Consider the following 15404-nt stretch of genomic DNA (forward strand, 5'->3'; position numbering starts at 1 on the left):
CGGCAGCTCCGCACCCCCACGCCGCGACCCGGCCCCGCGGGCAGCAGCCCGGGCTCGGCCCCGCTCTCCGGAGAGACTGTTTGGGACAGATAAACAAATAAATAAAAGGAACTCGAGGGGGAAAGCGCATCTGTGTTTCGTCCTCCCGAAAGCCTGCCTCAAGTCAGGCGGCCTGCAAGAAGCTGCGATTAATTTCGCAAAAGGAGATTGATGCCAGCTTGTCGATGAGGAAACTGGGACGCGAGAAACCCGTGAGACCTCGGCAAGCGCCAGCCCTCAGGAAAAGAAAAGGTGCTATCACATTCAGCTCACCGACCCTCTTAGCTGGGTACCCAGGCCTAGCCAGGGTCTCGGGGCCAGCCACAGTGATTTATACATGCAAGTGAGTAATACCGTGTGAAATGATGGCCACTTACGCGGGATACCTGCGTGTGTGCGGTGAATTATGAGGCTGAGGGTCAGAGGCCGCCCTTCTTTAATACAGGCAAACTGCAGGTATCCAGTATAACTGCACCTTTGAAGCATATTATTGCCAAGACAAAAATACATTTATTTCATTTATTGTTACAGCTGGTTTGCCGGTTAAAACACTGTGTTGGACCCTATCTTGCACTGACATAAACTTTCTCCGCTCAAATTTCTGTTAAAACATGCAGTAGTAGCATTATTTTGCTTGGAAAGTGTTTAGAATTGTATTTCGTGGGCAACAATGTGTCCTTTCCCTTTTGCTTAGATTTAGAACTTTTAAGAGTGCTCACATGGAACTGTAGTGCTGGCATTATGCTGTGTTCATTTTTATGGAGGCAAATAAACGATAACATATTGCAGTCCTCCCAAAAGAGCCATACCAAACAGCTCCACTAGGAAATAGTTTAATTCTTTTTTTTCTTGCATCTTCCTTGCCTTAATCCTCGCATCTATAGAGCATGAAGGTATAAAGTGAGAAACTGATCTCCTTCCAAAGAGCCTGGCTGTGCCTGGACTTGCAATGGAGCCTTCCAACTGACTCTACCTTCTATGTCTCCTGATTTTTATCAGGAGACATTCTGTTCTGGTTGCAGTCCTCCTTGCTTTTTCCATTTTCAACAGATCTCTCAATTTTCTCACATTTCTTGCTTCTTCTTGTCTTCATTTGTGGCTTGACTGACACCATTACAGCCAGTGGAAGTATTAATCTCAGCAGTCTTTGGAGGAGGCCTGTACTCACACAGCTGCTCTCTGAGGCTGAAGTAGGAGGAAGAACACAGTACATTCCCTTGCCAGCCTGTGTGGCTGTCCTCTGGAAAGCTCACACTTATCCCACCATGTCCTTTTCTTGTGGACTTCCCACACCCTTGTGTGTCTTAAGAGTTACCGTCTAGTAGGGAGATTCTAGTGATGTCAGTGCACCACAGCACCCTCCCTCTGAAAGAAACACCCTTCTTTTTATCTATTATTAAGCATGTTGGTGCACTGTACCATATTCTACTTTGCACTATCCATGAAGACGATACTGTTGATCATCTCTGTGAGCCATGGTAATGTGTAAATCTTGAAGATTACCCTTTTTTCCTCTACCTGATAGTAAGGACTTCCTTACTTTGTCCTTTGAAGCAGAGAAATTCACTGCTTAAAATTACTGTCTTTAAGTGGGTGGTATACATTACTGGAAGTGGGTTTGCATCACAGCCTTCCATGTAACATTACACAAAATTTAGTCACAGAAGAGGAAAAGATGCATAGTAACTTTTAACGTAATTTCAAGACATGCTCAAATATGTCCAGTAGGGCTTCCAGTCCTTAAAACATTTATGAGGAATTTAAATAGTTTTATTTGTACAATTGCATTAAAACTAAGGACAGATGTATAGATCATGCAACAAGAAGAATTTCAGTGCTGCGTAGCATTGAAGACAGACTCTTCTCTCATCAACAAGCCACAAGCCAAAGCAGTTTCAGAAGATGTTCCATTTTCCAAATTTTTAGCTTTGGCAGGACAAAGGGAAAGGAACACAGCAGGAGATCAGATACTGCCTCTGCCAAGCATGAAAACATTACCAGTGTTTTTGGATAGTGGAAAATAAATATCACCATGTGTGACTTCCTGGAAGGGTAAGTGATAGGGACGCAGGGTTCATTTCTACTCCTAGTCAATTTATTTATGTTTTTTTCTTAAAAACATAGAAATAAAATGCTTTATGCATACATATTGTCAGGATGAACTGAAGAAATGGTTTTTCTAAGTGGGTATTAAAAGTTGCATGCATGTAAAAAGTAAAGCATATCTGGTGGCAGGATGCAGGAAATTGACACTAAGATTTCCTGAGTGCAGTCGTGAAGATGACTTAACATGTTTAATTAATGTTGCTGCTGAGACTCGACGTCTCCAAGAAAGCCATCAATAATCAGGTATTTTGGAGAAGAGTCACAGATCTAGAAGTTGGTCAAATAGTGTACATAGGTTGGATTGAAGGGCCTACCCCGGGTGCTGATTGACATCATGGTTAGATGCCTTCTCGCTAGGCCCTCAGTTTTCCTGTCATATGTTTTCTTTCTAATTTGCATGGTAAGATGCCATATTTTTAAAGTGCACTCACATGCCAACTTGTTTGGGTTGTGTGTTTTGTTTTAGTTGTGTTTTTCTGTGTGTGGTTTGTTTGGTTGTTTTTTTATTTTTTTTTTTTATTTTTTTTGTTTCGTTTGTAGTTCTGGGTTTGTTTTTATTTTTTTGTTTTTATTTTTTTTTTCTGCCCTATTTGAGATCCGTTCCAATGCTTAACTCCAGTGCAGCCCCTGAGATCTTGGAATATGCCAGAAACACAGGGTTTCTTGACGACTGGCTTCAAAGAGGAAAGAAAGCATGTTGTGGTGATACCTCACTTTCCAAACTAGCTGTGGTAATAGCAATAACTACAAAAAAAATGCTAGTGTGTTCTCACTGCCTTTTATTCATCATGCCTGGGAATGGCTGCAGGAATATCTGCTGCATAATAATCTTCTCTCAGGACTAGCCAGAAACATTTTCCCTGGAGTCCTACAAATCTCATCCTCCAGCCACCTCTAATTGACATGGCTGAGCGAGCAAAACTCCTCTGCAGTTGTGGTTTAACCCAACAAAAGCGTCGCTTTTTATTATATTGTTAAGGAAATGCTTTAACCCTCCATCTAAAAGGCGGTTTTTTTGGCCAATATAAGCAGGATCCCCACTAGGTGGCTTTGTCCTGGAGTTGCTCTGGTGTGCTGCAGTGCCGGCAAGGGCTTTGCTTCCCTCCTGCCCTTCTGTCCTTACCCTGGGTGACATGTCAGGGATGGCATGAGGTGACAACTTTCATTCGCAGGCATTCTTCTGCAGAGGCACCCATCAGAGTGCTGCACAACTTAGGGATTGCTTGCTTGCTTGTTTTCTGCTAAGATATCAATGGATAGAGAAATGGAAGACACAAGCACTGAGTAGGGACACATGCATTTCCTGCAGGACTCCAAGGTGCAATGATTTCGAGGGAAGTTATCTTCCTCATGTAATATGAGGAATTAAAATATTTTCATATTGCTGAATGCATCATTTTTGTATGGTACAATTCAAAAGACAATGACAGGAACGAATAGTTAGGAAGTGTGCCTAAAATGAGAGAAAGTAAATAGAGGCCGTATTTTGAAAACACAGCTTTTATTATCATTTAGAAGCTTTTACTGAATAGAGAGGAAGCTTTTGCTTTGAAAACTCTGTAAGAAAGAGGCCTACATAATACATAGTATATCCACCTCGAAAAGAAGTGCTGAGCCAGTCCCCCCTAAGAACTGAAACTGTGGTTTACAGGGAAGAGAGCAAGTCTAAAATCTGTGGCTTAGGCCAAGGAGCTCCAGCTTCTGTAGTGAATACTGTGTTTTATTTTTATAAGAACGGGTGTACGTTGCATAAAATTATTAGGGGAAAGGTCTAGGCTTTGTTACATGAGTACTGTGGCATAGTTATTGGTTTTCCTTTGTATTTCTGGAATAAATTTATAGGAAAACCTTTACTGTGCTACAAAAGTGAAATGTGCAAGAGAGGGTTTCAATAGGTTATGTTAACTCAGCATACCTCCAGAAAATGGTGCTCTTGAGCATGAAACATTTTCCTGGATGTTTCACATTTGTGGCATGTGCAACACTGATCAGTGGAAATATTTAACAAAAAATTTCTTTGCTCAAAACAGAAAAATCACAGTACAATCTTCCAAAAACAGAGAATCATAATCTGTTATTAAAAGCGGTTAGGGAAATTAACATTTTTACAAACTGCTCTTTTTCAGGGGAACTGCTTAGAAAACCAGATATGCTGGTTTTGTTCTTAGTCTCAGCTACATGTAACAGGCAGAGAACATGTATTGCCATTTAAAGAAGTTTCAAATGTGTGCTAGGAATCAGTAATATTTGTACATATTTTCAAGTTAAAGGCTAGATTCATCTATAAGAAACTAAATGTCCATGCCTACTCTGTTTTGTCATTCTTGAGGTGCTTTTTTATTAATTTTATTTTCTAATCTGACAGGCGTACACATACATGTTAATACAGAATTAGAATGAACGTTCACTTCAAATAAAAATTAAATTAAACCCTGTTCCATTTAAACCCTTGAGCTGTGTTAAGGCAAATGAGGGGGGCCTGTAAGGTGTTATGAATGTGTTTTAAAATGTCTCACCACAACACACTGGGATGGTTTAAATGGGTTATTTATATTAGTAAAAAAGTGGATCTTAAAACTTAACAAAAAAAAAAATTACAACAAAACAACCCAAAAACACCAACACAAAAACACCCAACAAAACACCTATGTTAAAATAAATGTGTCTTGGCAGGTCTGTGAACAGACCAGGCTTGCAAAATATCTGCATGGCTTCTGCTCAGCCTTTGAGATTTCTTACTAAGGGCTTTGGTGGGATTAGGAAAACCATCTTAAGCAACATGCAAAAGGGCACAGTGTGCATGGGTGCAGAGCTGCCATGAAATGGTAGAAAATCAGCAGAACCTGCTTGAGCTTGCCTGTGGCAGTGATGGTGGTGGTGGCCTGCTGCACCATGCTGATAGTGTGTTTCCCTCTCTGCTCCACAGGATGTGACATGTGTGCTGACAACCGCAATGGTGAGTCCCCCATGCCCGGGCCCCTCCATTCCCTGCGCCGGCTGGTGGGCACCAGCAGTGCTGCTGCAGCAGCCCCTCCGCCTGAGATTCCAGAGTGGCTCCGGGACCTGCCCCGGGAAGTGTGCCTGTGCACCAGCACAGTGCCTGGCCTGGCCTACGGCATTTGTGCAGCGCAGAGGATCCAACAAGGCACCTGGATTGGGCCCTTCCAGGGAGTCCTGCTCTTGCCGGAGAAGGTTCAAGCAGGTGCCATCAGGAATACTCAGCACCTCTGGGAAGTAAGTCCTCATTTTTCCTTCCTTGCCAAATTAGATAGTTTAGAGGTAGACATTGAGTGTAAATCTATGTAGCGCTAGTGCCGTTCACTAGCTCTGAAAAAATGCCAACATGATTTAAGCTGATCCTGCATATTGGAAAATGTATCCAGTGCGAACAACAGCGTTACTGCACTAGATGTAACCAGAAAACCAGTGGAAACCTCAGAGCTCCAACAGGTTTATGCAGAAAAAGCAGATTGTTGCAGGTGCTGAACAGAGAGAAGTGGCCAGAGATTGCAATGTATATTGTGAAGGTTACAACCTTCACATTTTCACCTGAGTAGCAGGAGCTGATGGAGCTCTGCAGTCACAGGAACAGTTCTATCGTCTTGGTCTGAGTGGCACATATGTGTTGAGATGGCCTATTGCACCATTCCTGTTGCTTACAGACAGTCCAAGAAAGCTGCTGAATCCAGTGCAGAGCCTATTCTACAGCCCTGCTATTGCACAGTGAAGGCATTAGTGCTCATTCATGACTGAGTTCAACTTTGGTCCTGCACAGGCTGTGAATTCCCCTTATGATGCTTTCGGTGCTGTTGTGTGATAGCCTCTTTCAGCTCTTTGAAGAGGGTTTATTTATTTATTGGTTTGTTTTTATTTGTCACCATCTTAGAGAGGGTAACAGTGATAAATGATATGAAAACATCTGTGATGGTTTGGTTTATTTTGTGATGAACATTGACTGTAGTTTGGATCATGAACCCGCTGGTGTATTCATTTGGCCATACAGGGACATCCACGGCTGCTACAGCTTGTGACTGTGAACATTTCTTCCAGTGAAGCGCTGGGGTTTTGTGCTTAGATGTCATTTTTACATAGATGGTAACAGTAGAACCTTGTGGTAGGTTAATTTAGAATGAAAAGGCAGTATATGCTCATTTTACACACAGATCTAACAATGAATAGGGAACACATATAGTGCCAGTGTATGTCAGAATTTCTTATTTACAGAAACAGCCTATTGTCTTTCTAGTCTTTTGTGATTAATTTCTTCTTTGCTTTGGGCTGGAAGGTGTAATCTCTTAATACTGTTTAGTTCTGCGTAGCTGCAGCTTTTGCTCAACTCAAGACTGTTACGGGGAGTCAGTAGAAACATGTCTGTACATGTGTGCATGGTATTTACTCATCTAGACAAAATTAAAATCTTCCGAATATAAGGGGATGTTCTTGTTAGTTGGAAACCTAACAAGGAATCTACAAAGATGCAAAGACTGTCTTCAGTGGTTGTACAGTAAAAGTGGATGGATTTTTAAAACATGGTGTTATGGAACCGGCATATTTTGTATACCACTTGTTCACAGGAAGCCTGTGAGTATTTAGGTTGTCAGCTCTTTAAAACTGATTATTACCTTTCTCATCATTATCTTCTTCTTTTGTATACTATATAATATGTGCAACTTCTTTCTATGAGAAGGAGCTCCTACACATTTTTTATATGCGATTAGTAAATAACGTGTCAGAGTCTTTCTCTCAAAGTACTTACCCAAAAGAGTAATTGTGGCAAGAGGGAGATTTTCACATCAAAGGGTAGAAGAACAGCCTCAGAACACACCTAAATATACTCAGCAAAACTAGATGGCTTGCAGTCATTGGGAATTCTGTTGCTGCTTTTCTCTTGAATAGCAGATAATAATACATTTGTCTTAAATCTGCTCCTATAAAAGCCCAGTGATTATAATTAGAACATTTTGAGATAGCTTATTAATTTTTTTTTTTTTTTTTTCCAATGGAATGCTCTGTAGTGATGTTGGAGGTTTTATTTTCACAGTTAGGAGGGATTTTGTGGTATGCTAGTTAACAGAATATTAAATTATAAAATAAGCTTTCCAGCTCATCAAATTACATAAAACATCGAACTTAGCTAAAATAAATGGAGCTAGAGAATTCTACCTTATCCCTAAATATTTACATTATAAATTATATTTAAAATTATTAATATTTTTATGCAAGTTACATTGCAAATATTAATAATACCTTTTTTAATAGGCAAGATTTTTTTGGCGTAATTTCAGGGGATCTTAAAAACTGATTTCAAGCAATGAAAGAAGGAAGGTTGTTGGGGGGAAAGCCAAAAGCAAAGAAGAAAAAGGTGTTAAGTAAAAATAAGAAATCACACTGATATCTATGCCAAATTCAGGCCACCGATGGGGTGTCAGCTGAGTTTTTGTATGGATTTGCTCTTCTGTTCTTAACACAAACCACAGATTTCCTGCTGGCTAGCAAAACATGTTTATTTTAAATGAATTATCTTAAAAATAATAGTAAAATTTAGGGATTTTTTTGGGAGGTGCAGTGGGCAGCTCACAGTCACAGATTATTCCTGTTAATGGCAAAACTGTTAACAAAGAATGACGTACCCTACACTCCAGCTAGAAGTTTAGGCCATTCCTCATTTGTTTTGACTTTCAATTTGGTATGTTCTGTCTATCAGAGAATGAATGTTTAATAAAGTATAGCAAAAGAAGGTAATCAGAAAGTGTGTGTGATTTTACAAAGCTGAAAATAAACAAAAGCAGTTGGAAGTATGTATCTGAGCAGTCTGTATTCTCTTTGCCTATACAGACTGTATAGGAGTGTGGATTGCATCACTCTAAGTGTAAAAGGAATATCTCATCATTGTCCCTTTATGAAGCTGTGGCTCTAGTAAATTCTCTTCCACTGATCTTTCCAAGATGGCTGCAAATACAAGTATGTCCACAGATCAGTTGTTTAGCATTAGGTCTTGATGGACTTTATGGAGAGAACTTCTCTTTATTAGTACTGTAAATAGCATGCCAATATTTTTTCTATCAGCACTGTAAAGTAAAGTTGATAGATACTTGTTTTTGTTTACGTTTCTTTGTTTTCAGCATACACCAGTTATATTGAAGTGCTGTTGCAAAGACTTTAAAGCATAGTTACTGATTGGGTGGCTTTTTTTGTTCTCTTTGTTGTGGGAAACATCAGAAGCACTGCATTTGATGTATAGTTGGACGCTATGGAAATATGCTTCAGTATGTCTGCACAAGTGTTCCCATCACGCACTCAGTGTTTGCTTTGTATGTAATCCATACAGCATCATGTACACTGATTTGGAGTAAATTACATACCATTCCATTACCTCACAAAAGGCCTTGACACCTATGGGTGTTCTTGGGAAATCATAGAGTTCTCTTGCTATCAGCCAAGATAATTTTTTGTAACTTACAGAAAGATCAGTGCTTCAGAAAGCCAAAAATATTAATATTTTTAGTTGTAGTTCTTTTTTTTTTTTTTTTCCCCTATGGCCCACTTTTATCCAATCCAGAGTTTGCTTGTATTTTATAAAAATACAATAAACTCTGATTTGTTTAAAACAAAAACAGGGCTGGGTGTATTAAGTAAACACTCTCTTCAGTAATACCGGCATATATTCCAGCACTGCTTGATAGTATTTCTGATTTTTTTATTTATTTTTTTTCTCCTCCCATTTTGAAGTAATGAGAACAATCCTTTTGTTATTGCAATGAAAACAGAGACTTTCTCAGCAATTAGGTCTTACTGATGAGGATGAGATAATTTTCCCCTAATGTGTTTTCTAATAAAGAAGTGAAAAGGCACACTTGCTTCCAACATATATGAAAACATTATCTCAATTATTAATGTGTCCTTACTCCCTGGAGATAAATTAATCTGGTTGCACACAGTTTTCCCTTTCTGTTTAACATCAAAATTTAATAAGAGTAGACTTAAGGAATGTATACGACATACACTTAAATTCTATCAGAAGAAAATACAGACGTTTAAAAGACTTACATACATTTTAGTAGTCAAAAGTTTTTCAGGCTCCAAATTCTAAACTGCAAATTCTGGAAGAAACTAAATAATAAACGGTCTTTTCCTCTGCAAATGTAGTTTAAATAAAAAAACCCTTTTGCTGATAGACATATCAAAGGATAGAATCTCACAGTTTCCTTTTCTTCATTTGCCTGACAAAGAGTTTGCTGTCTTTCTTGATTTTTATTTGGTCAGAGATCAAATAGTTGGCTGCTTTCTTTTTCTTTCCTTTGTTTCTTTCTTTTTTCTTTTTTCTTTTTTTTTTTTCCTGTTTTTCCTTGAAATAGCCCAAGAATGTCAAATACATTATCTCACTTTATTTTAACTTGTCTTAATTTAAGTTTTGCTTTCCTGGGAGAAATACTTTTACATATTTTAGTTTTGGCTTTTTTTTTTTTTTTTTTTTTTCCAGGTATGATCAAATTATATATGTATCAGGACTCTCTTTAATAACTAAAAAAAGATGTATCTATGTTGTTGATTTTCCCCTGAAGTGGACAGGAGTAACTGGCACTATTAGAAAGTGTGCATATAATTTTAATAAAGTACCATTGGGTACTTATTGGCCTATGTATCCCACAACTGAAGTAAAACAAAACATTGCCTTCTATGAAATTAAACTTTGACTACATCTGGACCAAGAGCAGGCATTTTGGTGGGATGCATTCTGGCCAGAGTCCATGCAGCAGTACTATACATTTCTGTACAAATTCATATGCAGAAAGAATCCTTACCTTTCAAGCGAAGCATTCTTTCCAGTTACAGTGATAGATATGTATCCAGTTTCTCAAGGCTATAGTTTCAGACTAAATTCATTATTACAGCAAAGCACTGGGGGATAGAATCATATATGTGCCTTAGTTCTAGTAAAGTGAAAATTATATTTTGCAGCAATCCGTCATCTAGTATTCTAGACTGCTTGTCAGCCCTGCTTCAAATATGTCATGTTCATGAAATCAAAAGAGTTTTTACTTGAAAAAAGCACCTTAGTTATATTACTATTATATATCTAATTATGCAGAGTAACAGCTGGTTCCATTCTGTTGTTGCTTTGGTTTGCTTTTTCTGAGCATTTTGTGTGGTCTACCACAGTTGCACTTATTTTCTACTAAAAAAGCACAATAATTCTTACGTTTACATGGATTTTAAGTTCATGTGCTGCCTACTGGAAATATCCTTAATGTTGTGTTCAGTAGCTTGCTAAGCCAAAAGTTCAGTAAGAATACATTCAATACCATAGCTTTTAAATTTTATATACCTTAGAAGAAAATTGTGACAAGCTATTATAAAGCATCCTGCTAATATTAGTATTTCTGGATCACTTGGTATCACATTTTTTCCAGATAACTTTTTAAAGTTATAGATACCTTACTTAGGGTCAGTAAAAAGTCAGCTTGCTCTTAAATATAAAAGCCACTTTGTGATTGATAATTCTTATTCTTAGAAAAGCTAAGCTAAACCTTGATATTTCTTTCAGAAGAGTGATTTTTATAAGACTTTTTCACAACTTAGCTCAATGTATCTCTGTGTCTTTGGTATGTTTATTTCTTATACAGAAGTTATCTGCCATAAGCCTGAGCAGGCAAGCAAGCCTAATCAAGTGCCACAAAATAAATCTAATTTGTCAAGAGGAATTATTCTCTTTCTATGTAATGAAGCAAAGTTTGGAATAAAATTGGGTAGTGAGTTGGATACAGCCCCAGAATTTCAACAACATTACTGAAAACAATAATTCCATGGACTGCATGTAACATGCACGCATTTGGACACACACTATTCCTGGACAAAAAATATTTTCTGAATTATTAGACTGTCTGTTTTTCCACAGGACATAATCTTGGAGATTTTATTACATAATATGCAAAAATACTAAAATGGAACACAAAGAAATATAAAAGCCCATTTCTGTCCTTATTTGACCACTATCTTTCCATATTGCTCAAAAGCAATCCAGTCACCAATATTATGGAAGCATTTGACCTTTTATATTTTTTATTAGTTAGTAAAAGCAATTTCCATTGTTGGATGAAATCTAGTGTCTAAGGCCTGAAATTACACTTAATTTGTGATACCATTAACAGTGAATTATTTCAATTGACTTTTGATTCTAAGTGGGTAAATATAGGCAGTATTTTAATGAGATATATGGCAATCCAGAATTTGTTGCATACCTGATGCCAGTAATATATTAGTTATAGATTTGATAAGCTGAAACTGCAGCATATGCTTTTCAGGATGTTGGTGATGTTCAGCATTTTGCAGAACTGTCTGAATCACTGCTTTACTCATAGTGCTCCCCCAGGTTTCATGGCAATAACTATGTGTGGACTTGAAAACGCAGACTTTTAAGTAGCCGCTTAACATAAAAGCTGGAAAATTCAGCCCAGCATATACTTTTCTTCCATGCGTTTGGCACCTTTTTCAGACAAGTTACAGAATTCCATTAACCAAATTGTTACACATGTGTGACAGAGGTTGACCTTTAGTCATGTCAATCCTTTTTGTGTAGGCCTCGGGCTCCAGTCTAATGGCTCAAAGCCTGATTTACTCACTGTAATAAGGGCAGGAGGTCGAGCAATTGTCAGCTTGCCTGCTCGTACCCGTCTCAGAGCCTGGTTGAAGGCTGTTAACACAAAGCTTTTCAAAGTGAATTTACAACCACCACCACTGACAGAGGCCAATCAGTACACCATAAATGTCAGGTTAGTGAGATTGAGCAGTAAGTAAAGTACTAGCAGCCCACCATTGGCTGAAATCAATTGCTTAAGGTTAAACTGAGAATAGCAATCCATGTGTAGCTAACTCTGTGGAATCATCTTAAGCTTGGAGAGCAGGTTGGAGAGTGGTTAGGTGGAATTGTATACCAGCAACAATCATGGCACCAAGCCCTCCGTTTGCTGTCCTTCCATAGGAATGATACCTGTACTGATGTGATTCATGGTCAAAAACCTGTTGGACGTGCCTCTTAGTTATAGAAGTAGAGGTGATTTCTTTTTTATGTACAGGAAAAAAATAAAAAATAAAAAAAAAAGGAAAAATAAAAAAAAAAAAAAAGAAGAAAAAGTAAGTGAGTGTGCTGTCTTGCCTGGACTAAGAAGACTAGGAGTTTTTTATTTTATTTTATTTTTTAATTTATTAGTTTAGTAATGTTCAAATATTATTAGTCCTTGGTTCCAGAGAAGGCTTTTTCAAAAGGGAACTGTAACTATTTGCTGTTGGCTAGTAACTGGAAACTATCACAGAATACGCTAATGAGTGATTATGCACCTGATGGTCTGAATATCCATGAGATGTAGTTACCCACAAGACTGAATGTTTTTATCATTTTGTGTAGTGACAGCTTGGACAACAATTCATTTGGCTTTGAAAGCATCAGCATTAAAATGTAGGAATCCATTAAAATACTCTATGCCAGGATTTATAAATTAGGCAATTTCCTTGATTATTGCAATAATTTACAAAATTGATTGTCCCAGTGTGGTATAGGCAGATTTCAGCGATGACCATTGACAACAGGCACATCCTCTAATATCTATACTCATTGTTCCCTAAAAGAAAAGCTACTCTGCTATGAGGTTATTCTCCATCTCAAGGTCAATTATGCATTGAAAAATTCTACTAATGTGGAAGATCACACATCTTTAAAGTAGAACCACATCAGCTAGTTATAGACTGTAATGATAGCCAGAACACTCCTTTTTTTCCCTTCTGTTTGTAATTTGTTTGCTGGTGGCCAGGGCATTCACTTGAGTCTGTAGCGCATATTCTCTGTGTATTGAAAGGTAAATAATTTTGGCAAATTGCAGCTGTAAATATTTATTTGATTGAAGATCTAAAAGTCAATAATGTGTTTTATTTGTTGCATCTTAATGTTTTAATTAACCAATAGATATAGTGTATGGTAACTTGATTTAGGTCAATTCTTTCTGCAAGACATAATAAAGACATCATGTCACAAAGCAAATGCTCTAGAAGTTTTCCTGCATTAAAACAGACACAGCAGAGCCAGAAAATGACACCCATCAACCACAAACCACAATGCTTTCTGCTTGTGTAAAATAAGGAATATGAACTGTAAAAACCTGTAAATGCTAAAGCTTAAAATGCAGGTGATTATAGGAGATTCTTTTTGCAAACAATATAGAGATATATGTCTAGTCACAGCTGGCAACATGTTAATTTGTGCCAGGCCTCATGCAGACCAAGAGCTTCTAGGACTACTATCCTCCAGTTCTTAATCAATCCTTGCTCAGACAAGCTAGCCATTGATGTCACTAGGGCCTTTGATTCAGTGAGGTCTTCAAGCGTGACTGAATCACACAGTACCATTTTAATCACAATTCTTAAATATTTTTTTTCTGAGGTAGGTCAACTGATCTTTCAGAACCAGAGAGCCACCTGCATGTTGTCTATCACTGTCTGCACAATAAAAGTAACATGCAGTTAACATAAAAGTACCCTTGTATACATGTGTTACTCTGAACTAAAGAGAATATTTTACTGTGAAGAAAGGGACAACTGCATTGCCAGTGACTGTGTACTATTTTACATAGTTAGATAAATATTAGCATCAAAGGAAAACATTTTTCTATTATCTTGTAAAAAAATCTGTAACTCATGAATTTATTGTTTGTACTATATTGCATATTTGCTGGGTGGATTTAGCAAGATGTACATAAACAATTCCATATTTTAACAGTAATTCAACCTGGTACTTTTCATGTAGAGACCTACTGGAGTATAAACAAGCAAATTTTAGTGACCCCAGGGCATTTCTGAAGATGTTTTAATTTCATCTGTGGAACTACAAGGGAGAGAAAAGTGGTTTTATTATGAGGACGAGAACAACCCACTGAAATGGTGGCCATTTGAGGGCTCTGTTCTTCATGTTGTTCACCTGCAACAGAGTCCTGAATCTGGAAATAGAATAATGGTCAGTGTTTGTTACAGTCCTAAACTGGAAACAAAAAAATAATCCTGTAATAAGTGAAGTGTCATGTGTAAAGTAAATGAAGTAAGGAAATTTAGGGTTTATTATTTTTATGTAGGCTTGTACTTTTTAGCCTGATGCGATGTCAGCATTAACTGTGAAACCAGAGTATTAGTTTTTATCAATCTGTTAGAACAACTTTTACAGCAGTATAGGTTAGTAAGTGATACTATTTTTAAACCACCATTTTATGAAAAAAGCCTACAATTGAAGAAAAATAGTTAAAAAAAAACACACTACTGCTCTATTTTCTACATTCAAGTCTATATCTATAAGGTAGCTTGAATTCCATCCCCATTTCCATTGCTTCAGTAAAAGAAGGGCACGAGATGCGCAATTGCTTAGAGAAAAACTGGAGGAATCTGGTGTGTTGTTTTATTTGTCAGATTAATTACTAATAAAGCACATTTTTATTTATTTTCCCCGTCTAAAAAATGAATTATCTTTCAGAGCACACATTCTGAGAAGGATTTGATATTGGATGCCAATGACCTCAAGCTTTCAAAATATTTTTATTCTTATCTATGATATAGGGCCATTCTCCATTTCAGAGCAGGAAAACGGGTGTACAGATGGGTTAGGTGTCTTTAGATGGCATGCATTTGAAAAGTTCAGGAAAAAACACCAACATTTCATCACAATAAATATGCTTCTTTTCAAGTAATGCAAAATTATCATCAGAATAATTCAGCAAAACTGAGACGTTCCTGAAAAAAAGTTTTATTTTTAACAAGATGTGTTTTTTTCATGCATAAAAAAAAGGAAGTTGTAGATTAGGTTTTGACAAGCACAAAAATTTACACAGACTTACAAATGTCACTTAAATCTCCTGTTGGGGCATTCGGCGAAGTGTACCAAGGTAACACCTCAGCTGTGTTTTCAGCATTGTTGTCTTTTCCATGGTATCAAACCTGAAAATTGTGAAGTGCTGTACTCTAGCTCTGGCATTTTGCTGGCGAGAGGGGTTTCCTGAGAAATCTGATATCATGCTTCTTGGGGTCTTTGATGTTGGAACCAAAACTTTTCACCCAACGAAACCTCGTGTGTTGTTCATGGACCAACACAATAGAGTTTAATTTGCTGTAATTCTTTCAGCACATTTAAAAGCTAGGTAAGTCATTTAGGAAATTAGATTTCTGATGCGATCCTATCACAGGGATAACCAAAGTGAAGATGAGCCTTGGCTTTTCCTTAGACCACA

The 15404-nt window shown here is 37.5% G+C and overlaps 1 protein-coding gene across 1 annotated transcript in view; it reads left to right on the forward strand.

The window, feature by feature from the left end:
* Nucleotides 1-15404, forward strand: part of PRDM6 (PR domain containing 6) — a 111636-nt gene that overhangs the window by 42445 nt on the left and 53787 nt on the right. Inside the window, exon 5 of the mRNA XM_010000480.1 lies at nt 5072-5379. Within this exon, the coding sequence (XP_009998782.1) occupies nt 5072-5379 (308 nt within the window). The remainder of the gene's footprint in view (nt 1-5071; nt 5380-15404) is intronic.

The sequence above is a fragment of the Chaetura pelagica genome, unplaced genomic scaffold (assembly GCF_000747805.2).
Source record: "Chaetura pelagica isolate M959 unplaced genomic scaffold, ChaPel_1.0 scaffold16, whole genome shotgun sequence".
NCBI classification, from domain to species: Eukaryota; Metazoa; Chordata; class Aves; order Apodiformes; family Apodidae; genus Chaetura; species Chaetura pelagica.